At 40.9% G+C, this 23,876-nt stretch overlaps 1 protein-coding gene across 4 annotated transcripts in view; it reads left to right on the forward strand.

Annotated features, from left to right (window-relative positions):
- The window catches only part of MYO1A (myosin IA), a 159,148-nt gene that overhangs the window by 22,359 nt on the left and 112,913 nt on the right, over positions 1-23,876 (forward strand). For 2 of the 4 annotated variants that reach the window (XM_068267480.1, XM_068267483.1), the window contains exons 2-3: positions 20,149-20,295; positions 22,633-22,748. The exons of 1 other annotated variant lie outside the window; for it this stretch is intronic. In XM_068267480.1, the coding sequence (XP_068123581.1) occupies positions 20,170-20,295; positions 22,633-22,748 (242 nt within the window). In that variant the 5' untranslated portion in view covers positions 20,149-20,169. Of the gene's footprint in view, positions 1-12,281; positions 12,366-20,148; positions 20,296-22,632; positions 22,749-23,876 lie in introns of those variants that run through there. One more of the 4 variants, XM_068267482.1, reaches the window with a different exon arrangement.

The raw sequence follows: 23,876 nt of genomic DNA on the forward strand, positions 1-23,876 counted from the left end.
TGAAGGTATTTTATTACATTTTGACTTTAAACAGTACTTACATATTAAATATTTTTATATAAATGTTTTTGGATTTTAAAAACAAACCATCTGAGATTCCTGTAATCCTCATGGGGAGATTTGCTTTGATATTGGATTACAAGCATGCTTCCGGAGCGAATTATGCTTGTAAACCAAGGTTCCACTGTATTCCAGCAAAATGACTACAGTAGCCTATGGTACCTCTTTGTTGTGTTTGTATGTGTCAGCTGAAAACACAGGGGACCATGTACAGGTACTGAGAGGGAGTGGTAACTGGGGGGGTCTGTACATAGACTACGCAAATACACCAGTATTTATATTTATTTACATAGTACCATTACACTATGCTCAGGGCCGATTCTAGACTGCTTGCTGCCTGAGGCAAACTCGTGAGGATATCACCCGACACCCCCCCCCCCCATCCCCCATCATTTGGAATGATCGCACACCACCTGACAATTTACTCTGCTTCATTTAATGTTCTCACATGACATGCTGCAGCTCAACACAATAGCACACTGGCTGGATGTGAGTCTGTGACAAGCAAACTGCTCACCCTCACCCACTGCATTCCTCCTCAGTTAGGACAGCAGTGCCACCTTCTCCCCTCTGCTGTGCAAGTCAAATGAAACACTGCTGCTCTCCTGCCTCCCCCTCCTCACTCACTGTCAGACTCTTCACACAGCACAACAAGCTGCTTTTCCCCAGTGATGACCTCTTCACCTCGCTCTCCTCTCGCTCCTCCTCCTACTCCGTCTGCATGCTGTTAATGTAAACAGACAGTACAAACATGCTGCCCCTGCAATCTCTGTGCCTGAAGCAAATGTTTCACCTTGCTTCATGAGAGAACCAGCCCTGACTACACTGGTAAAAATACACATTGTATAAAGTATGAGGAATTTTGTCTGGAGATATAAAAATTGGTCATAAAATTGCAGAGACCATGGGCCTTGATTCACAAAGCGGTGCTAACCCAGTTAGAGACTTTAGGCGTGATAACCATTGCACCACGCTGGTGAAAAGCCAGTTTAGGCGTGATAAGTTTAGGCGTGATAAACTTAGATAAGTTTAGATCGCGCGCAAAGTCCCGCACGCAAAGCAGCACCATTAAACTCCATGTGAAGTGCACCAGACTTTGCTAGCGCAAAACTTTTGATCAGCTGTGCACTGCGGTGCTAACCCAGTTGGTGCTATAGTTATCACTCCTAAACTTATCACACCTAAACTTATCACACCTAAACTTATCACACCTAAACTTATCACACCTAAACTTATCAGGTCTAAACTGAGTTTAGGCGTGATAAAGGGCTTATCACCAGCGTGCTAACTGTTAGCACCGCATTGTGAATCAAGCCCCATAACTGGACACATTGGTATAAATCAATCGGAAGCCTCTGAGGAAGCGTTACCCACCGCAAAACCGCTGTCAGGTCGTAACCTGCCCTTTCTGTTCTCCCCACTGCCGCTCCTTATCCATATGTGTTTCTTTGATCAATAAAGGACTGGATTGGTTTACACCTATGTACCCAGTTATCATCTCTGCACTTATGGATATTTGCCTTCCACATTGAGCACAGACTCTGGAAACACCCTGCAATTGATCTAGTGCCTGCAATTGATCTAGTGCCTGCCCTTCCTCTCACCAATCTTATATAACAGAATTTTGGACTGTTCCTCAACCAAATACTGGACTGTTGTCTTACAAGGAAGCAACTTTAAATCTTTTGGTTTGACTACAGCATCATATGTCAAGAAAATTATTACTGAATGCAGATGGATATACAAAGATCATTTTAATAGCTTTGTTTTCAGAACGGCTTTTGCATAAATGATACATGACAAATGAATGTGTAATGAGTGCAGGTAGTATGGTAAGTACCATCAACCACCTCTAGACAGAAAGTAACACAATTCCAAGAGAGTGACACAGACCCTACAGCTCGCTGAAAGTGCAGAAGCTGAATGGATGAGCACTACTCCCTTCACCAATCAAACCCAAGCTCTGTGGGAAGTTCACAGTTAGCCAATACAACATCCAGCAAATGCAGCAGTCCTTTACCACAGTATACAGCTGGTTCATGTGACTGGGTTCTAGAAGTCGGAAAGGTATTGACAAGGACCCACAGTACCAAACGAACAGATGGACAGCTCCTTGTATCCTGAATGCTGCTAGTCACATGACAAAAGAAATAGGATTGTTTTCACCTAAATGGACATCCCTTCATAACATAACAATGGCAACTCAGCACAACACAGGGATAATGCCTGCTAATAAACGTCATTATAGTCTTACATTTAGTCTCATCTAATACGTTGATAGTCAATGGCTCGCTCTTATGTATCTCTCCGCAGTAAAAAAAAAAATAAAAAAAAAATAGGGCTTCTTTCAGGTTTTACACTGCTCACGTCTGCAACTTTTGTATTTTATCCGCAAAATGAAGAATTGCAAACAGAAATGAAAAATTGCACATCACGTGGAAGCCACAAATAAAAATGCGGTTGCAACACAAAGGAAAAATGGAAAACTGGGGGTGATATTACATTGACAAGTGTGCGCCAGGCCCCGCCTCTCAGCTAGCTGCAGCTTTATCCTGTTATATGTGGAGCATCTGAAAAGAGAGTATGTACTTAAGGCTCCTTACACATTTTCAATTTTCAATTCCATCCTCAATTCTGGTAGCTATGTAAGGTATATATTTTTTTGGTAGGTAAAATACCTCATGAGGTATTTTCCTCTTTTTTTAGCAATTCTGAAAGATTTTTCTTCATTTCTGAACATGAGGTAAAACAAGAGATAAATACATAAAGTGAGGTAAAACATGAGGTATTTCAGTGGTAAGCATGCAGTAAATAAATAATAGTAGTCTTTAATTGTCTTCCATAAGTTAGGATAGTCTTTGGAAAATGTTTTTTTTTTTTGAGAGGGAGGGGAAGGGAAAGATGTATTTGCTTATGTAGCAGCCTATGAAAAGTATATTTATAGGCATCCCTTATAAAAAAAATCCAGTAAATATTTGGAGTTTTATTTCAACTATTCTTTTTTATTACAGAGCCTTAATAGGAACACTACTAAAACAGCAATAGGAACTCCACTAAAAACTGAAAAATGCAAACAAACTGACTTTAACTCCAGGTACAGGCAGGTCTTAGACTGATCGATAAATTATGTGCTAACAAGCCCCCTAATTTCCATGAGAATAGCTATTTTTGGTAAATTACCTCATAATTTACCTTATGAAGTAAAACATGACTAAAACCTACCAGAATTGCTAATTGTCATTACCTCATGAGGTAAATTACCTCTTATGAGGTAATTTGTTTGATAACTCTACCAGAATTGAGGCCATTTTTATGTAGAATTCATTGAGGTACGATTAATCAATTGCTGTAACGATTGCGAAACTATTTCCATGGTCAGCGCACAGGACGCGCGCCGACACTACGGAAATCCTCCACAAGCGTGTAAATTGAGAGAACCCAGCTATGGTGCTATGCACCTGTAGAGGGAGATTCCCACCGGCAGATGGAGCTGTGGAGTGCAGACGAACACAGCCTCTGCACTGCCACAGACGCCAGATGGGAATTGTACGAGTTGAAGCAATGCAGGGCAAGATCGCCCTTAAAGAGAGAACACAGAGACAGAATGTATGTGTGTCCACCAATCTAGTCGCCACCCAGCGACGCTGAACACACCACAACGGAAGTGAAGTGGGAACGCAATCGCCAGAGTGGCGATTGCCAATAGTGACACAAGACCGAACTAGACAGAGCACAAGTATAAAGAAAGAGCACAGAGACAGAATGAATGTGTGTCCACCAATCTAGTCGCCACCCAGCGATGGTGAACACACATCAGCAGAAACAAAGTATGAATGCAATCGCCAGACTGGCGATTGCCAACAGACACAAGACTGAGCAGGACAGAGCACGAGAGTAGCAAAAGGCACAGCAAGCAACAACAATTAGAACATCAAGGAAAATAACAAGCGCTAGCTAAACGCGAACACCGCACTCATTCGCACCAGCGAACGCGTTATAGACACGATCACCGTGCGCTAGGCGCCCAGTGATAAGCGTGCCACCCTAACTAACCAATACAACACAAACACGAAATAGAGTACGCGAGCGCTTGCTAAACGGTTACCTCACCGAGCCTACAGCAAGCGTTCGTACCAGACAAGACAGAGAGAAGGAGTAGCCAGCAGCAACCACAGCTCTGGTCTACACTCCCAGACAGAGCACAGAAGGAACCACCGCTGCTACCACTAGAGCGGATGTGATCCAGACAGACAAACAGATGGGGCTACCAGTAGCAACCGCTGCTCTGGTTAGCACCCCTAAGGCAGAATACAGAAGGAAACACTGCCACTACCACTAGGGCGAATGCAATCCAGACAGATGGAGCAGCCAGTAGCAACCGCAGCTCTGGCCTACACTCCCAGACAGACAGAACGATTTCCTGTCGCCCGCCGCTGGCGACAAGACAATCGAGACAGAGAGACAGAACAAGGCAATACAGATAATACAACCTGACTGCACTAGAAGGGATGCCTAGTGCAGTCCCCGGGAATTACTCTAAGATAATCTTAGCAAACGACAGCAAGGCTGACACTCCAGGAAAGTTTGCAGGAACAAACCATTATGACCAGCAAGGGATTCTGGGAGAACATGGTATTTATACTGCAAGCCTTCAAAGGAGGCAGCTAGACAATTTGCATGACAAGTGTATGCAAATTCCTCAGCAGAGCAACTCTGAAACTTGCAAAGCGAAGACAGGTCTCTTTTCCAGAGGCCTGCAGCATTCAGACCTAAAGAATGGACAAACAGCTGTCTGCCCGTGCAGACAGCTGAGCAGATCCTTACAATTGCACTGCAACATCCACAAAAAGTCTCATTACACCTTAACAGTACCATTCACGTATGCCTCACTTCCAATGTAAACACATACGTCATCCTCTAATGCAAGCATATCCACTGCGTTATCCTGAAGGAAACCAGCGCACTGCTATTAATGCTATAGTTCCATAGGAATATCATAGCATCTGCAACACAATGCAATAATTTTGTGTGACGCAATGGCCAAAGTGTGAAAAGACTCAAGTAGATAGATCTGCCACATTTAGAAGTGGACTTAGGGTCTCCAATGTGAGTAATCTTTGTTTTTTTAATTCAATGTGTTTATTGACATTTTTAAAATACAGAGTATAAACATCAAATATGACTACATGCAATATGTTATATAGAGCCCTTAACAAACAGGACTGTCTAAACAGAACAGAAACAGTGAGTCTTTATTCAAGACTATAGCAAGAGAAAAATTATAAAATAAGTAGACTTACTGCATAGGCTTGGTATAGACCAAAGTCAGTAGTTTATGGATATTTTCCAACAGTTTTCAATGTATTACACATCAAACTCACAATTTGCAATTAGTAAATGTTGAGTAATTTTCACCTGAAAATAGTGAACTGTAACAATAGAACATTCTTACCTCTCTAAAATCCTACTCTAGAGGAGCTATCTAAGAGAGGGCAGCTGACCAAGGACATGTCAAAGCAGTGGGAGGGGGGGTCGAACAGGGAAGAAGTATAGGGGATAGTTTCTTGGTGTACTCCTTTTTAACTCTAGGGTGCAGTCTGCTTGCAGTTCTTTGATCTAATTAATGAAGTGTAGGGTTAACAGGCCGAACTCAAACGGTTTAGGATTTGTTGCCAGTTTATTTTAGGGGATGGGGGCTCTTCGGGTATATAGTATAATGGAGACAGTCTCTCTTCCATCTCTAGATTATATTGTATGGAGTAAATTTGTTCAGTCATTGAAGGAGGATCTTTGTTTCTCCAGTTAGCTAAGATTAATTGACGAGCAGCGCACATAATGTGAATTACGTTCCCCCGTTGTGAATGAAGAATTTGTTGGATATCAATTAGAAAATGGGCCATTTGTGGAGATAATACAAATTTGTGGTATAGGACTTCAGATAAGAATTGAGAAACTGAATTCCAGAAATCTCTAATGATTGGGCAGCCCCATAAAATATGAGATAGGGTGCCTATTGAGTTGCAGTATCTCCAGCATACGTGGGAGTATTGTTTAGGAAATTGGGCTAATATTCTAATGTGGAAGGTACCATTTTCCTTGAAGTTTCAGCGTGTGTGATACGTTTGGAGTGTTTTTTTTTTAGTAAGGAGTCTGCATGGATGAATTGGTGTAAAGACCATTTTGATTGAAGTTCTTCTGTCCAGAAATGCACATATTTTTGTAATGACGATTTCTGGGTAGAGGCTAAACATTGGTACCACACTGAAATCCCACCTTTGGAGTTTGAGATATTTTTAAGGAGACTGCTAATATGGTGAGGAATTTTCTGGAAATTTCCTCAAATGGTTGAAACCAATGCTTTAGCTGGAAATATTGGTATGTCTGGTGTTTGAGGCCTGGGAATTTGTGAGTTAATTCTTGGAAGGAAATAAAGGAGTCTTCTTTAATGAGGTCATTAAAGGTGTGGACACCCGAGGAAGCCCAGGTTTGGTAATTAAAATTAGGTATCATCAAAGCTAGCGTGGCTAATGGTATTTGGTGGAAAATAACAGAGGGTCTAGATTGTATAGAAGAGATAAATCTACTCCATGCATTAGATGTAGCCATAATGAAAGGATGACATGTAATCTTAAGCTGAGACCCCAACAGATAAGATGATAGGAAGGCCTTGGTGTTTGCGAGGGGTAGATTTAAGGCCTCTAATTGTACCCAAGTTTTGTTGGAGTGTTCTGAGTAATCTTTGCTTTAACCATAAAATGTGTGGGCGTTAATGGATTGAGATGAAATGGGGCCCTGGGCAAGTTAGCAGTTTTTGCCCACAGCTGATGGTCACCTGGTTATTTTAGTAAGATTTGGTGAGGGCTAGCATCCACCTGGCACCTAAAATCTCTCCAGGCCCTAGGCAACTGCCTAGGTTTGCCTTGTGGATGATCCAGCTCCGGGCGTTAACAGTCAGATTTTGTTATTTATTCAAAAACTGGTTTACTGCAGAGGCTACACAGAGACTGCTGGGTACTTTTTGGCACTTTTAAGCACTTTAGCCCACAGGGTTGTTCATTTTTTGCATCTGAGTAACTTTCACCTCCCATTCATTTGCCAATAACTTTATCACTACTCATCACAATGAATTGATCTATAGCTTGTTTTTTTTCCAACACCAATTAGGCTTTCTTTGGGTGATACATTTTGCTAAGAATTATTTTATCATAAATACATTTTAACAGGAATATTAAGAAAGAAATGGAAAAATCATTATTTCTCAGTTTTTGGCCATTATAGTTTGAAATCAATACATGCTACCGTAATTAAAACCCATGTATTTTATTTGCCTATTTGTCCCGCTTATTACACCATTTAAATTATGTCCCTATCACAATGTATGGCGCCGATATTTTATATGGAAGTAAAGGTGCTTTTTTTCAATTTGCATCCACCACTATTTACAAGCCCATAGTTTAAAAAATTATATTAATATACTCCTTTGACATGCATATTTAAAAAGTTCAGACCCTTAGGTAACTATTTGTGTTTTTTTATTGTATTTTTTTTTTATTATTCTTATTAAAATTTTTATTTTGGTAATTTGTGGTGTGGGAAGTAAACAGCTAATTTTAAATGTAAAAAAATATATATTTATTTAATAAAAAATGGATGTGGGTGTAGTTTTACTATTTGGCCACAAGATGGCCACAGTCAAAAAGTCCTGGAAGTGTATGATCACACTTCCAGGAAGCATTTGGAGGACAGGAAACCTTTTTTAACGCAGGAAAACCGCAGCCTCTGATAAGATGCTGTCGGTTTTTCTGCGGGGGGCTTCGATCAATGAACGGGAGCTATAATCCCATTCATTGATCGCTGGGCTAACGGCCGGCGGCGGGAGTAAGCGCGGCTGGCGGGAGTGCGCGGAGCCTATCTGGACGAGAATGTTTGTCCAGATAGGCTTAAGTGGTTAAAGGACACCTGAAGTGAGAGGGATATCTAGGCTGCCATATGTATTTCCTTTTAAACAATTCAATTTGCCTGGTTGTCCCTCTGACCCTCTGCCTCTAATATATTTAGCCATAGATCCTGAACAAGCATTCCGATAAAATGTTTGACTGAAGTTTGACTGGATTTGCTGCATGCTTGTTTCAGGTGTGTGATTCGGACACTACTTATGCATGAATGATCAGCAGGACAGCCAGGCAACCGGTATTGTTTAAAAGGAAATAAATATGTTAGCCTCCATACCCCTCTCACTGCAGGTATCCTTTAAGACAAGAGCAGCACTAAAGCTGATATTTAAACATAAGGAACGTGGATTTCTTGTTATCAGCCACAGAATATGGTTGTGTGTTGGATACCTCTCTTTTGTGGCTTTGTCTTCTCTTCTTTCTCTATGGCCCTCGGCCATTATGAAATGGACTGATCACATTTCTGAAATCACTTAATGAAATATACATATAAATGTATCTTAAAAGCTTTGAGAAGGAGGGAGAGGGAAGAATGCTATAGAGGTGTAATGCTTTCCATCAAGGACAGGCTCATAAAATAGCAACTATTCCCCAGTACTTATCTGTATGCCCTGTTATCTGTTCAAACCACATCAGATATAGGAATTGTTTGCTTGTTTGTGGGTGATTGTGGATAACTTATAATGGTAACAAAAGAATATTATATAAATATAATCTAATGACAGATTATACAGTATATACTTGTGTGAAAATGTGCATTTTAAAGAGGAACTGTAGTGAAAATAACATAATGAATAAAATAAAATTGCTTTTTTTTTTTTTTTTTTTTTTTTTTTTTTTTACTATATTCATTTATAGATTATTTAGTCAGTGTTTGCTCGTTGTAAAATCTTTCCTCTCCCTGATTTACATTATGAAATATATAACAAAAAGTCACTGCAGAACTGCAGGCATACACTGTAGTGAAAATAACAGAACTAATAAAATTGCTAATTATTACAATAGTCCCTTTTACATTTTTGAAAAATCTCCTTGATTTACAGTCTGAAATGTATCACTGGTGGTGACATCTTTCGTTCTGCCAGGTGGTCTGTACGGAATGTTTGTTACCGAGAGTTCTATGCGCAGAGGGAGATGTTGCTTGCGTGGCAGTTTGAAAAGGCTCTTATTTCCCACAATGCAACAAGGTTCACAGAGAACAAACTGTCAGGACCTTGGTCTGACATCACACCGTGGGAGGAGTTTCACCACATCAGTAATACAGACCCACCTGATGATCTATTCGAGAAAAAAGCTAATGATTGGAATGTTCAATCCTTGGTTAAAGTTTCTCTTTCAGGGTAAAACGTAAAGGTTTCAAGACTCAGATAATTACAGATGTGGTGTGGTAGAGAGTTCCAACAAAGGGGTGTAGTCCAGAAGAAATCTTGGATGCAAGAGTGTGAGAAGGTGATGGGAGTATAGGACTTAACAGTATTATATGCAAAGTGAATATTGCAGAACAGAGACCATAAGTGAAAACCAGAAATGATCGACATGTCAGGTCTGTACACGACTTTACAATCAAGGGGGAGGGATTAGCCAGAGGACAGCTCTGAGTTTTACTGTTATTGTGAGATCTGGTGTGTCTGCAAGTGTAGAGCTGCTACTCAAGTGAATGAAGTGATGCATTTCTAACGGCAATCCAAAGAAAAAAAAAGTATCTTGTTGAACTGGTCATTCCAAACTGTAAAAAGCTTATAATTATTAGTTACAATGGGTAACTGTACAATAACTGCATAACAGTACCCTACGTAAAGCTACCTTTAGGTCAGTTTTTCTTGCAAAAGTCTTAAAATAATGTTGTTTTCCTCTTGTATCTGATTTAAGTCTCTCTGTATACCACTGTGTTTCCAATTATCAGCTGAAAGATCAAAGCAAATCAAACTTGCTGCGGAATGGAAGGAGAGGTATATAGATGGACTTTCATAAATTAAGATAACCCACAGTGGGAGTCAACAGTATGCTTATGTTCAAAAAGGATCTGCAAACTCAGTGAGATTCTAAATGCCATTTTTTTTTATTGAAGGTTAATCCACATACAAAAAGACATAGACGTCACATCCACAGACAACTATGAATAAGGGCACAATGTAAGCCTGACACAATTCAGTTGATCCTGTGGATGTCTATGTCTTTTTTGAATGTGGATTTGTCTTCAATTAAGAAAACCGGCTTTTAGAATCTCACTGAGTTTGTGGACCCTTCTCCGTTTTGTACAATGGCATAGCTAACCAGATCCTGCAACAGTGAGTATTCATCTTTTTGGGGGTTTAGACTAGAGCATTTGGACTTTTCCTCTGGTCTATTATGCTTATGTTCACCTGGAGTTCATAGAGCAATAACAATTAGGCTGCAGACCTACAGAATATGAGAATCATCACATCCTCCTTGGGTTGTCGGTAGATAGACACACAGCACCAGAGCACCACACATGCCAGCTGGGTGGTTGAAGGTCCTAAGTCGTAGATGCTGTCAATGGGTGCACTGAAACCTCTGCAGCAGCCTTTAGTGTAGACTTTCCCCAAGTGCAATGCTTAGTATTCATACAGGCCATGCCCCTGTTCAGCTGCTAACCACCATGCTGTTACATCAGCTTAGCGCTGGCAGGTGAATCAATTCTGCCACGTGCTTTCATTTTGTGTATTTATCTTTTTGGCAAAGTGGACCTTTCAAATGGGGTTTTTTTTTTAAATGCTAACTTCCAGACCTGTACTGCAGTGTACAATAATCTGACACAAGTCAGTAGTCATGCCAGGATGTTTACCAAGCTCATTCATGGAGTTTCCTCTCTGGGTTTATTTGTTCCATGCTGGTAGAGTGCCTGTGACAATTATTCAGCATGCTTCATCCCGACGATCACGTCCTTCCTCCCAAGTGGATTCACTGAGCCTCTTTGGCTGTCAGCTGTAGGAACTGTAGGCTGAATTAACATGCTTAATGAGATATTCTATCTCGTGTTGTCCTAAGACACAACCATATTTCACAAGTGTCTAAAGATATTTTCTGAGTCTTGACTAGCTTACTGTATTTACTGGAAAATAAGACAGGGTCTGTCATAATTTTCTTCTCCTAAAGATGGGGGATGTCTTTTTTTTCATAAACAACAATCAGCATTTATTCAAATACAGTCATGTCATCACATTCTAGACATCATCATATCTCTCCAAACTCTGAATTTTATCATGAATTTCTTGCAAAATAGAAGTTTGCCTTCTTAAAACTGAAGTTATTTGGTATTATTCAGGTTGGAGTGAGCTGTAGCCTGAATAATCACAAATACCTTCTGTTTTAAGAAGGCAAACTTTTGTTTTGCATAACATTTTAGTAAGATGGCTTTTTGGTATCTTTCAAGTTTCTTACACACTTCTAGGAGTTCTGGTTCAGTATGAGCTTGCTGGGCAATCTGTAACCATAAATTTCTTGTGACTATTTCTTTTTTCCATGTATAACAATGAATCTACATTTACAGAGAGTCCAGTACTTGCGAACCCTAATTGTTTTGGGTCTTATGGAGTCTTCTGAGTGCAATTTTTTGGGGAGTGTCTGCTTTCCGTGGTGAAGGGTGTATCTGACCTGCTGCATTCTACTTTTTTACATGTGTACCGTAGCTGCCTAGACACTATTTACATGTACTTTTTTATGAACTGTAACCAGGGCTTATTTTGGAGAAGGGCTTATATTTCAAGCATCCTCAAAAATCCTGAAAAAATCACGCTAGGGATTATTTTCAGGGTAGGGCTTATTTTCAGGTAAAAAGGGTAGTAAACCCAGGTCAGCACACAAGTAAGCCAGGAAGGGTTTGTGGGGTTTTAACAACAGACAGGGTCACTGGGAACAGGAAATGAGTCTCTACTCTCTACGATCATAAATAGTTGGTGAAGGCATATCTATAATAATTATTGAGTGTGAACTAAGGGGAGGTTTAATAACACTATCAGATTCATTATTATTAATCGCATTTATTAATCATTATTCATTATTATTAATGACATTTCTCTTAAACCTTCCCCCAGAGGACTGAAATTGTTACAGCTTGCAAGTGCTGTGCAATGAAATAGTCAAAAATACAAATCTCTATTCAAATGAAACAGGAAGTTGCAGTGAGCCAATCAAAAATGATAGCTCCTGAACAGTTACCTGGCAACTGAACACAACTGCTTGGTAATTTCATGTCATCATTACACTAAATATATTCACACCTAACACGTATACAGCTGACCAGTTTTGGTGGAGTTGATTTTGAGTTGCTAGGCATTGATGGCATTATACTGGCTCTGCCATAGTCACTAAAAAAGGAACAGTTGTGAATAGGTATATCATACTAATTTAATTATCCACTATGTGACATGTTATCTGTGTGACAAAGCAGGTTGTTCTGTGATTTAACTGCATTCTCTTTCTAGACTCAGTGCCAAGATTCCAATCCATTACAAAAGCCTGTAGTCTTCAGAGAATTTATACTTCCTTTAATTGTCCCTGAACTGGTCCTAATTGATCACTGAGGAGTGTATCTATAATGTAATAATAATTATAATACCGTGAGGTATGTGAGGTAAATGCTGCAGAATCTCTCATTGTTAAAGGTTTGATTGCATTTTGGGAGTTGTTTTGCTCATATTAGTCCATGCTTCACACTGTGTATATTCTGGTTTTTGAAAAAGGCACCTACCTCATGAATGTGTCTGCTTTACAGCAGCTCTATATGTATATATACTTGTAAATAAACTGAATTATCAACAGAAATGCTTAGCTGTTAATTCAAAAATTGCACTTGGGGGAGTGAATGGGGCGGGGAGGAGGAAGGAGAGGGAGGGTGGTAGGAAGAAAGGTCGCTGCAAGCCAGCCTCTTCCTGTCTAAAAATTGTCACTTTAGCCAAAAGTCAGATTTATGAAGGATTGATTATGGAGACCAGGGGTGAGGGTTGGGGTGAGGGGGGTAAGGAGAGGTACGGCTAACGCACAGAGATATGTGACTCCAGCATGAACATACCTCTGTGCTTAGCTTAGGTAGCTTTGCGTCGGGTCAGGTGTCCTTTACAGCAAACCTGAAGCGAAAATAAACTTATGAGATAATGAATTGTATGTGTACTACAGCTAAGAAATAGAAACATTAGTAGCAAAGAAAAGAGTCTCAAATTGTTTTCTGTTTTAAGAAGGCAAATACACCAAGCTTTGCTTTTTTAGTAGGAGGGCTTTTTGGTCCCTTTTATCCCCCTATACATTCCTAGTAGTTTGGGTCACCCTGAGCTGCTTGGTTACTCTGTTGTACTGGTCCAAGCCCTATTTCATACAGCCTTATCAATCCCTGCCATGTACTGATGAGGACCAAAAGTCCGAAACAGGCTGTCTACATGTGGGTTTGATATGGCTGTGTAAAACTTAAAGCTATAGGCTTGCTATATACCAGCGGTTCTGGATGCTTGCTTGGCTTAACAAGGGCGAAAAGGGATAATTTGCATATTCAGTAGTGGTGCATTGTGGGTAACCACAAATGTTCACTTATAGCTGAATTATTGCAGATTTCCTTCTGTTTTAGGAAGGCAATTACACCAAGCTTTACTTTTTTTTAGTAAGAAAGCTTTTTGGTCCCTTTTATACCCCTATACATTCCTAGTAGTGTGGGTCACCCTGAGCTGTGTGGTTACTCTGTTTTTCCGGTACAGAAATAGTTAAAAAAAAGTCAGTGCTCTGTGCACTTGGACTCACTGGGTTGAATACAGTCCTGTTTTCTGAAGCACTTAAACAGCAAAGAAACAGTGAGAGACAGCTTGAGATAAGGTTTTACTGCAAGAAAGTTCCAAGTGTCATTCTTTCTGCTTTGCTTTATAGTTTAAAAGACAGAGGTCCATATGCAATTAGGTTTTCTCCTAGGAGATAATTTTTCATCTTTTTTTCAGAACTTTGCAATTGAAAAAGTACCAAATAGTAGAAGAAAAAGTGTTATCAAAATTATTGCTTGTGGTCTAAAAGGTATTTTATAGAAAACTTTGAAAATATCATCTAGGAGAAAACCTTGGAGAAAAAGATAATTGCATATGGGCCCGAGTGTGCTTTTAGGCTGCTTTCACAGTGCGACGTTAAAGTCGCACGTTATAAAAAGGAATAACGCAGACTAACGCACAGCAATAGAAAGTATGTGCCACATTTACAGTGCTCACGTTGCGTTGTGTGTAACGTGTAGCATCATTTAGAAAGTGCTGCATGCTGTGCGTTATATGCGTTATAAACTACGTTGGACTGTTTGCACATGCTCAGTAATGTTTTTGATTTTTTAAAAAATGTGACGCATGCGCCATTTTCATTCTATCAGTATGCAAAGAAAACGGCGCATCAAGAGACGCATAACGCAGTTTAATATAACGTCCAACTTTAAAACTAACATCATTGCGTTAGGGGCACATTGTGCGACCTTAACGTCGCATTAAACGCAACGTCCCACTGTGAAAGAGCCCTTAAAGAGGAACTCCAGTGAAAATAATGTAGTAAAAAAAGTGCTTTATTTTTTACCATAATTATGTATAAATGATTTAGTCAGTTTTTGCTCATTGTAAAATCTTTCCTCTCCCTGATTTGCATTCTGACATTTATTACATGGTGACATTTTTACTGTGGACAGATTATGTAGCTGCTCCTAGCTGTTTTGGCTGTTAGAGACAACTGTAAACAGCTAATTCCTGTCTGTGAACATTGTTACATTGTGGCAGTTTGCCCAGAGTACCGCGGTACTCAGCGCTTCTTGTGGGAGGGGTTTCAGCACAAAATCAGTCACACAGCACCCCCTGATGGTCTGTTTGTGAAAATCATTATATTTCTCATGTAAAAGGGGGTATCAGCTACTGATTGGGATAAAGTTCAATTCTAGGTTGGAGTTTCTCTTTAAAACTGCAGCTGTTATGGAATGATGGATGTAATGTATAACTGAAAATAAAAATATGAGACTCTTTTTTTCTACTTATGTTCTATTTATTATCAGTGCTACACATGCAATTCATTACGTCATTCGTTTTTTTTTCCGCTTCAGGTTTGCTACACTTGCAAAATTATCAATGATAGAAAATAATCCAGGAATGTTTACTCTCCCAACCTGTCTTTTAAAGAGAACATTTATTTTTTCCAACGCGCCAGATATATTTCACTGAGGTGTCTGCCTTTGTATTCATAGTTACATAGTTATTTTAGTTGAAAAAAGACATACGTCCATCGAGTTCAATTGAACTCGATGGACTCGATGGACATTTTGTTGAATAGCAGAATGTGCGCTGGTTTAGCACCGTTGCAAAACTTAACTGATTTCAAACTTATGAGGCTCACTCTGAAAGTGCCCTTTAAAGCATAATGATTGTTGTAGTTTTATAACTGTTATTGCAGAGCAGAGTTCACAAGTGCATTGTGAATGTGTAACAATATTGCTTTATGCATGTCCAGCACAAACTGCCATAATAAAGTGGCTTGTTGCTATGTGTTCAGCTAGCATGCACTGCCTGACTTCATAAATTGCACATAATAAAAAAAATATTGCTGGCAGTATATAAATGAAGACACATCTCTGCATATTAATAATATATGTATTTGTACTGTTATATTTTGAAATTGTGTGTGTATATATATATGTATATAGATAGATAGATAGATAGATAGATAGATAGATAGATAGATAGATAGATTTTTTTTCTAACCTTAGACACTATGGTGGCATACAGTAGAGTGCAGGGAATTATTAGGAAACCCACTTTTATGTTAATTTTTCTGGTTTCAGCATCAGAAACATTTCCTATTTCTGTTCCTATTCCTATTTCCTATTGTTATTTAGCTCAGCGTTCCTAGTGATGTATGTTCCCCCCCATGTTGTACTGGTTTTGGAACTCTCAGTAAATGAACATTCCAGAGAGCTGCACCTGACAGGACTAAAGATGTTGCCACCTGAGGGAAATTTCAGAATGTAAATCAGATTGTAACGATTGTGGAATTCTCTCTGTGGTCAGCGAACAGGACGCACGCTGACACTGCGGAAATCCTCCACAAGCGTATAATTTGAGAGAACCCAGCAAAAAGTGCAACGCACCTGTAGAGGGAAATTCCTGTCGGCCGATGGAGCTGTGGAGTGCAGAGGAACAGATCCTCTGCCCTGCCACAGACGCCAGATAGGAATTGTACGAAGGGAAGAAACGCAGGGCAAGATAGCCCTTCAAGAGAGAGAGTAAAGCGACAGAGTGTATGTGTGTCCACCAATCTAGTCGCCACCCAGCGACGATGAACACACAACCATGAAGATCAGGTGAGAAGGCAATCGCAAGAGATGGCGATTGCTAACAGTGACACAAGACAGAATAAGCACAGAGGAGGAATGTATGTATGTCCACCAATCCCGTCGCCAACCTGCAACGGTGAACACACAACAGAGGAAACCAAGTGAGAACGCAATCGCAAGAGAAGCGATAGCGAATGAGAATGAGCACAGGGACAGAATGTATGTGTGTGCACTAATCTAGTCACCAACCCGCGACAGTGCACACACAACAGCAGAAACAGAGTAGGAACGCAATCGCGAGAGAGGCGATTGCCAGAGGTGACACAAGACTTGAGCAAGACAGGGCACGAGAGTAGCAAAGGCACAGCAAATCATACAATGAGAAGGTAAGGAAAATAACAAACGCTAACTAAACGCGAACAAACGCTAACGCAACAGCAAACGCGTTTACAGCGCGATCTCCGCATGTTAAGCGCAACAGAGACAAGCACGCCTAACTAACCACCGACACACAAACACGAAACAGAGAACGCGAGCGCTTGCTTAACGGTTACCTCACCGAGCCTACAGCAAGCGTTCGTATCAGACAAGACAGACAGATGGACGGGAAGCAGGATAGGAAAGATCCACTGCTCTTTCCGCCAGAGCGAGTGTGATCCAAGTAAAGCCACAGAGCTTAGCAGGATCCACTGCTCTTTCCGCCAGAGAGAGTGCGATCCAAGTTCAGGGACAGGATCACAGATCAGAAGGATCCACAGCCGCTACCGCTAGGGGCTAGTGCGATCCAAGCAAGACAGACAGATGAGATAGCCGGTAGCAACCGCTGCTCCAGCTATACTCCAAGAAAGCAATCAGAAGGATCCACAGCCGCTACCGCTAGAGGCTAGTGCGATCCAAGTAAGACAGATAAAACAGAAGGAGCTACCAGTAGCAACCGCTGCTCTGGTTAGCACCCACAGACAGACAGGACGATTTCCTATCGACCCACCGTTGGCGACAGGACAATCACAGCAGAGAGGCAACACAGACAAAACAGATAAGCAAGCTAGCTGCACTAGAGGAGCTGCCTAGTGCAGTCCCCAGAATTACTCCAAGATAACTATAACAATCCAACAGGGAAGGCTGACACTCCAGGAGTGTATTTAACAAACCGTTATGACCAGCAAAGCCTTCTGGTGAGCAGAAGGCTTTTATATTGCCAGCCCTCAAAGGAGACAGCTGGGCAATTTGCATGTATGCAAATCCCTCAGCAAAGCAACTCTGAGAGTTGCAAGATGAAGCCAGGTCTCTTTTCCAGAGACCTGCATCTCTCAGACATAAGGAATGGTCAAACAGCTGTCTGCCTGTGCAGCCAGCTGAGCAGATCATTACACAGATAAAGGAAAGGTTTTACAATGGGCAAACACAGACTAAATAATCTATAAATGAATATTGTAAAAATAAAATAAGCAATTTTATTCATTGCACTATTTTTACTACACTTCCTCTTTAATACTTGAAGAATTTGTTGACACCAAACTAAACATCCTTCTCTTGTGACGCTTCCATGATGCAGCCTGCCATGCTTGGGTTGCTCCTAGGGATTGGGCTTGCATCTGTTGCTGTTTGATATGCCACAGGTACGGAGCTATGGACCTTGACTTCGCAAGCATAGTTTACATGTTAGACATGGAATTACTACTCTCCTGAAGTAATGTTTGCCCCGGTAAAATTCATTGATTAACTGCTTGAGGACCACAGGCTTACACCTCCCTAGTGACCAGGCTATTTTTTACAATTCAGCACACTGCAGCTTTGACAGTGTGCTGCAGGGCCATACAACTTAGCTCACAAACGAGTCTGCCCTCCTCTTCTTGCCACCAACAGAGCTTTCTGTTAGTGACATCTGATTGCTGCTGCAACATTTTTTTTTTCAATGAATTTAAATGTTTGGTTTTTTATTTTTATGAAAATGTTTTCTTTTTTAATTTCCTCCCACCCTCCCTTCATCCCTCCCCCCGAGAGCCAATCAGTGTGATCGTCAGCCACTCGAGGGGACAGCTCAGTGACAGAGCTGTCCCCCATATAGAGCTGCAGTAGATTGCAGCGCTGTACATGTAAATAACTGCTTTTTTTTAACAGCCTGCCACCCGCGATTGTGGGCAGACAGGCTGATCACAGAGCTCCACTCTGTGACTTGGCAGGGAACGATTGTGCATTCGTGCGAGCGATTCCTGCTAATCACTGCCCCCAGGACTTGATGCCAATCAGCTTTAGGTGGTCCTGGGGGAGCCACTCTGTGGCCACCGATCGGCGTTAGGCGGTCACAGAGTGGTTTAAGCCCATGGATGAACAGTTTTGACAATTAGGGGCCTTCATTATTGGCCAAGGCAATAGGTCGGGGCTGTCTCTGCTGATAATCTAGTGTGTGTATGGTGGGCCATATGCATCAGTGAGAGATTTGACCTTCCAGACCATCTTGTTTGAATGCAGGCTAAGGCCATTGTTCTCCACCTTACCCCTCCCGCTCCGTCATGCGCTGCGTTGCTGTCCCTCCACCCCCTTCCATAGCAACAGAGCACGTCTGCATAATGCACTTCCCTGAACTGTCACCAGAGGGACCATATTCCAACACCTATGGACAAGTCTTTGTGTGTACAAGGCTTTACAAAATCCCCTGTGACCTTCATTTGAATACAAACTACACACAAAACTAGAGGAAACTTATACTTTATTGTATTGTATTGTTCATTGTATTGTTCATTTAAACATTTGAAATTGAATAGCCCATAACAACTAAGAAGTTCTGAATCAGGATAATACCATTTATAGGATTTGTGTCAGATGAAGGCGTAATAGCAGAAAGCTTAGTTTTATTTATTTTTTTTATTTTTATTTCTTTAAGTTAGCCAGTAAATGGTATAATCCTGATTCAAAACTTCTTGCTTTTACTGATTGCTAACACAGCACAATACTTTACTGCTACTACTACCATAAGAACCAGTAAAATTTCAAGTTGCCATTGTAGGCCAGTATGAGATGTTTGGTTGACTATTGTGGTAAGCATGTTGACTATCTATAAATAATAGGCAGTTTTACAAACACTGAAGTAGTGGCTAACAGCAGGCAATCAAATTGTTGTATACACATCTTGGCCTAGATGATCATTCTGCACCATCTCGACCAAGAACTTTGCATGTGTACAACTGATCCACAATGTTGTTTAGCAATCTGTCACAGTTAAAGCAGACCCAAACCAAACATTTTTTTAATTCAAAATAGTTAGTTGCAGTACTCTGACACATACAAAGATAAATAAACACTCCTTTAAGCCTATGAGCATTTTAGTGCATGATTTTCACCCTTCTCTTTTCATAACTAGGGTTATACAGGTGGCAGCCATTACTTCTGAGCTTAGTAGGAGGTTTTAGATCATGGGTGTGTCATCAGCTACCCTCCCTCACAGGGGCATAGTCTATGCGAAATCTCACACAAGCTGAGATCACCTCCCCTGTGACATCATCAGTAGCAGCCTATGTTTGGTTTTTGTTTTTTTATCTCCTCCACTAGTTTGCCGGAAAAAATCCCGGCAATAAGAAATGAAGGGAGGGGTTCCTCCAATAAATATAAAATATTTGATATTTGTCATCATGCAGCTGAAAAAAGGCTGTTATTTATCATTATAATTTAGAAAATAGATTTTATTTCTGGAATCTTGTATTTTTAATTTGGGTCCACTTTAAATGAGGATTGACAAATGTTTGCTTCCTCTCCTCCCCATTAAACTATAACTAGTGTGAAGCCAGCCTAGGGGTTCATGATATTGCCAGCACTGTATAAACTGGTTTACATTTTGCTGTTTTCCAGGATTTGGGCAGACTTGCAAGAATGGATTTCAATTCATCCTTCCTGGATGGCATGGTTGGGGTGGGGGATCTCATTCTGCTGGACTCTCTTTCTGAGGAGTCCCTACTCCAAAACCTGAAGGAGAGATTCAAGAATGATGAAATCTATGTAAGTATATAGACACCTGTAAGTTCATACTGTATAGAAGTGAGAAACATGCATGAATCGGTCACCCATTAAACCTCCAAAAAAGATCGCTAGGGAAAAAAAAACATCAACAAAAGGAAAACAATCTTGTGTATTAAAGAAAATCTGTACTCTAAAATTCTTACAATAAAAAGCATACCATTCTATTCATTATGTTCTCCAGGGCCCCTCTGTGCTGTTTCTGCCTCTCCCGGCTGCAATACTGGCTTGTAATTGCCATTTGTATCCAGTGTTTACAAACAAAAGACATAGCAATTGATATATGTAAAAAAGGGGGAGACTGAGAGCCCAATATAGTGTAGTAATTATTGTAACAATGATGTAGATAAAAGAGTACAAAAGATATACTCACAAGCCAGGGTCACCTCCAGGCAACCACTGTATAGGCAGGTGAGGAGATTTTCCTGTCCCCACTCAGGATTAAAAAGTCGCACTCTGTAGATAGGAAAAAAAAGGGGTAATCCCCCTCCACCAGGGTGGATGATAATGCAAAGCAAAATGAACAGAGGCGCCAAAAGAATAATATCACAATTGTAAAAACGTTTGGATAAAAATTGCTTAGGGGGCAGTGGTGGATCTACCCCCCACAAGTAGACACTGAGAAATGTCTATTTCAGAAATAGATTATTTAATTGGTACACTCCAATGGGATTGCAACGCGTTTCGCAGGCGTAGACCCGCTTCCTCAGGCAATACAAGTAGGAGTACACAACAGTATCAGGTTCAGGATACACTTGGCACCTCTGTCTAGAGGTGCCAAGTGTATCCTGAACTTGATACTGTTGTGTACTCCTACTTGTATTGCCTGAGGAAGCAGGTCTACGCCTGCGAAACGCGTTGCAACCCCATTGGAGTGTACCAATAAAATAATCTATTTCTGAAATAGACATTTCTCAGTGTCTCCTTGTGGGGGGTAGATCCACCACTGCCCCCTAAGGAGTTTTTATCCAAATGTTTTTAAAATTGTGATATTATTCTTTTGGCGCCTCTGTTCATTTTGCTTTGCATAGCAATTGATAGGCTGAGAGTAGCTCAGTGTGTGAGTCATACAGAGTGTGCAGGGGGCCTGGAGAGGGTGTGTATAGCTTCTATCCAATCACAAGCAACACAGCACATTCCAGCCTGACTGCATCAGCCCGACAGAGCCAACAGAGGAGAGAAGATTAGATCATATAACAGGGATAATACAGCCACTGTGCAAGTAGGAAAGGCTGCAGTTAGACCGAGCACATTAGAACAGGTATAGGAACTTATAGGATAGAAGAAAGAGGGATGAAAATTTTGTTACAGTCTCTTTAACAATGTAAATGCAACATAATTGTATAACCACCATTTGTGCCCCTACAAAGATAGGTTAAAAACAGTTAATCACTAATACACCTGCATGGATTAATAGACTTCTACCCACAGCTTGAATTGGTCTCTCTGTGGTTAAAGCTGATCTCCAACCTAAAATTAAAATCTAGCAGTCGTCCTGTAAAAGAAAGTTCTAGTTACTGCCTTGTCCCACAACGCCGCCCTGAAGACACCGAACCGCCTCCCCTCCCCACCCAGAGAGGAACGCCAAGATGTTTACTCCTGTAAACTCAAGTGAACATCCTGGTGTTTTTCCTTCGGGGAGGGTCATTCATGATCTTCAGGATGGCTTTGAGGGACAAGAGAGCACAGCAGGTATCTAGAACTTTCTTTAACAGGAAAGCTGCTAGATTTTTACATTAGGCTGGAGATCCGCTTTACAGAGAACCCGAGGTGAGTGTAATATGGAGGCTGCCATATGTATTTCCTTTTAAACAATGCAAGTTGCCTGGCTTTCCCCGATAATACTTTTAGTCATAGACCCTGAACAAGCATGCAGATCAGGTGCTCTGACTCAAGTCTGACTGGATTAGCCACATGCTTGTTTCAGGGTTGTGACTCAGACACTACTAATGCCAGAAGATCAACAGGACTGCCAGGTAACTAGTGTAGTTTAAAAGGAGGTAAACATGGCAGCCTCAATATACCTCTCACTTCGGGTTCACTTTTTGAAAATTCATAATTAGAAAAAGTAATTAAACATAAGTAACCTATGAAAAGAAGTGTAAGATGCAGCAATAGGTCAGCACAACCAAGTGTAATTATAAAATCAGCTCTTTATTACAGTTCGGCTGTATACAGTGACAGCGCGCTGTTTCAGGCTATTACAGCCTATCATCAGGCTGTGCAGCCAATATTGAGTCAATACAATGTTAGTAAGCAATTGTATCCATTACATTATTTTCACTACAGTTCCTCTTTAATACTACTTTTCTTCAACAGACCTATATTGGAAGCGTTGTTTTATCAGTGAACCCCTACAGGCCACTTCCCATCTACACACCTGAGAAGATAGAGGAGTACAGAAACTGTGTAATGTACCAGCTGAAGCCACACATGTAAGTAGGTCAATGAGACCAACAGCAAATGTTGCATTCCTCCATTGCAACAGGCTACCAGAGTACCAGGCACCACACTGACATGCTATACAGAGAATGAAACTACACAAAGCTATGAGGTAACCACAGACCTGCCTAGTTCATCAGTAGGGTCAGGGTGAGATGTAAAGAGGAAAGTACAACCCGCGGATGGAGGGTGTGGATAGAAGCGCATTCTCCAGATTGTTTCAAAGTACAGAGAAAACTAGATATGAACATGACAATCAGGAGATTCCACATTATCAGTTTGTTATAACAACACATTTTTCATAGGAAATGTTTGGCATTGCTTTTGTATTGCTTTGGCATTGCTGTGATTCAACTCACAGCTTACAAGAATACAGAATGCTAACCTCCTTCCAAGGTCTTAGACTGGGCGCTGCATTTTTTTTTCGCATGCTCGCCGCATTTGCGTGCATTTAAAAGTGTGCATTATTCCACAGTAGCTGATGAATTTCAATGAGAAAACAATAACGATGTGCTGGGCTGGATTTATCATAAGGCACTGTAGGCACGTGCCTACAAGCGCCTGATGATGGAGAGGCGGCTACCTCCCCTAGTGCCTCCCTCCTTCCCTATGCAGAGTCCTGATGAGAGTGAGAATGAGAAGTTACTCCCCCTACTCTTGGCATTCCACTGACAAGATCTTTCAGTCAGGGGCACCTCTAGCTGCTTAAAGGAATACTATCGATTCACATATTTTTTTCAATTGACACAGGAATTGTTTGGGAAGTGCTGCTAAGTACTGGTGTATACATTTTAGTAGCAACCTCTTTGTTTACTGTTATCAAAATACATTCAAACTTTACTGACGCCAAAACTGACGGCTGACTGAGCCATGAGGAGAGGGAAAATTCCCCTCACACTTGATCAGTTAACTCTATGTGTAGCTCTGTGTGTGACAGAGAGAGAGCTCCCAACAGCTGCAGCTCCTGTGTCCTCTGTTTCTGACTGAAGTGTCTGAAGAGAGCAGAGGAAATGTAACTAATTCTCACAGCTTTTCATACTGTTTTTGCTTTCAGAGTTTGAAATGTTTGATATTGGCTTTCTGTAGTCTGATATGCAACTCTGGCTGTGCATTGAAGCAGA

The sequence above is a fragment of the Hyperolius riggenbachi genome, chromosome 2 (assembly GCF_040937935.1).
Source record: "Hyperolius riggenbachi isolate aHypRig1 chromosome 2, aHypRig1.pri, whole genome shotgun sequence".
NCBI classification, from domain to species: Eukaryota; Metazoa; Chordata; class Amphibia; order Anura; family Hyperoliidae; genus Hyperolius; species Hyperolius riggenbachi.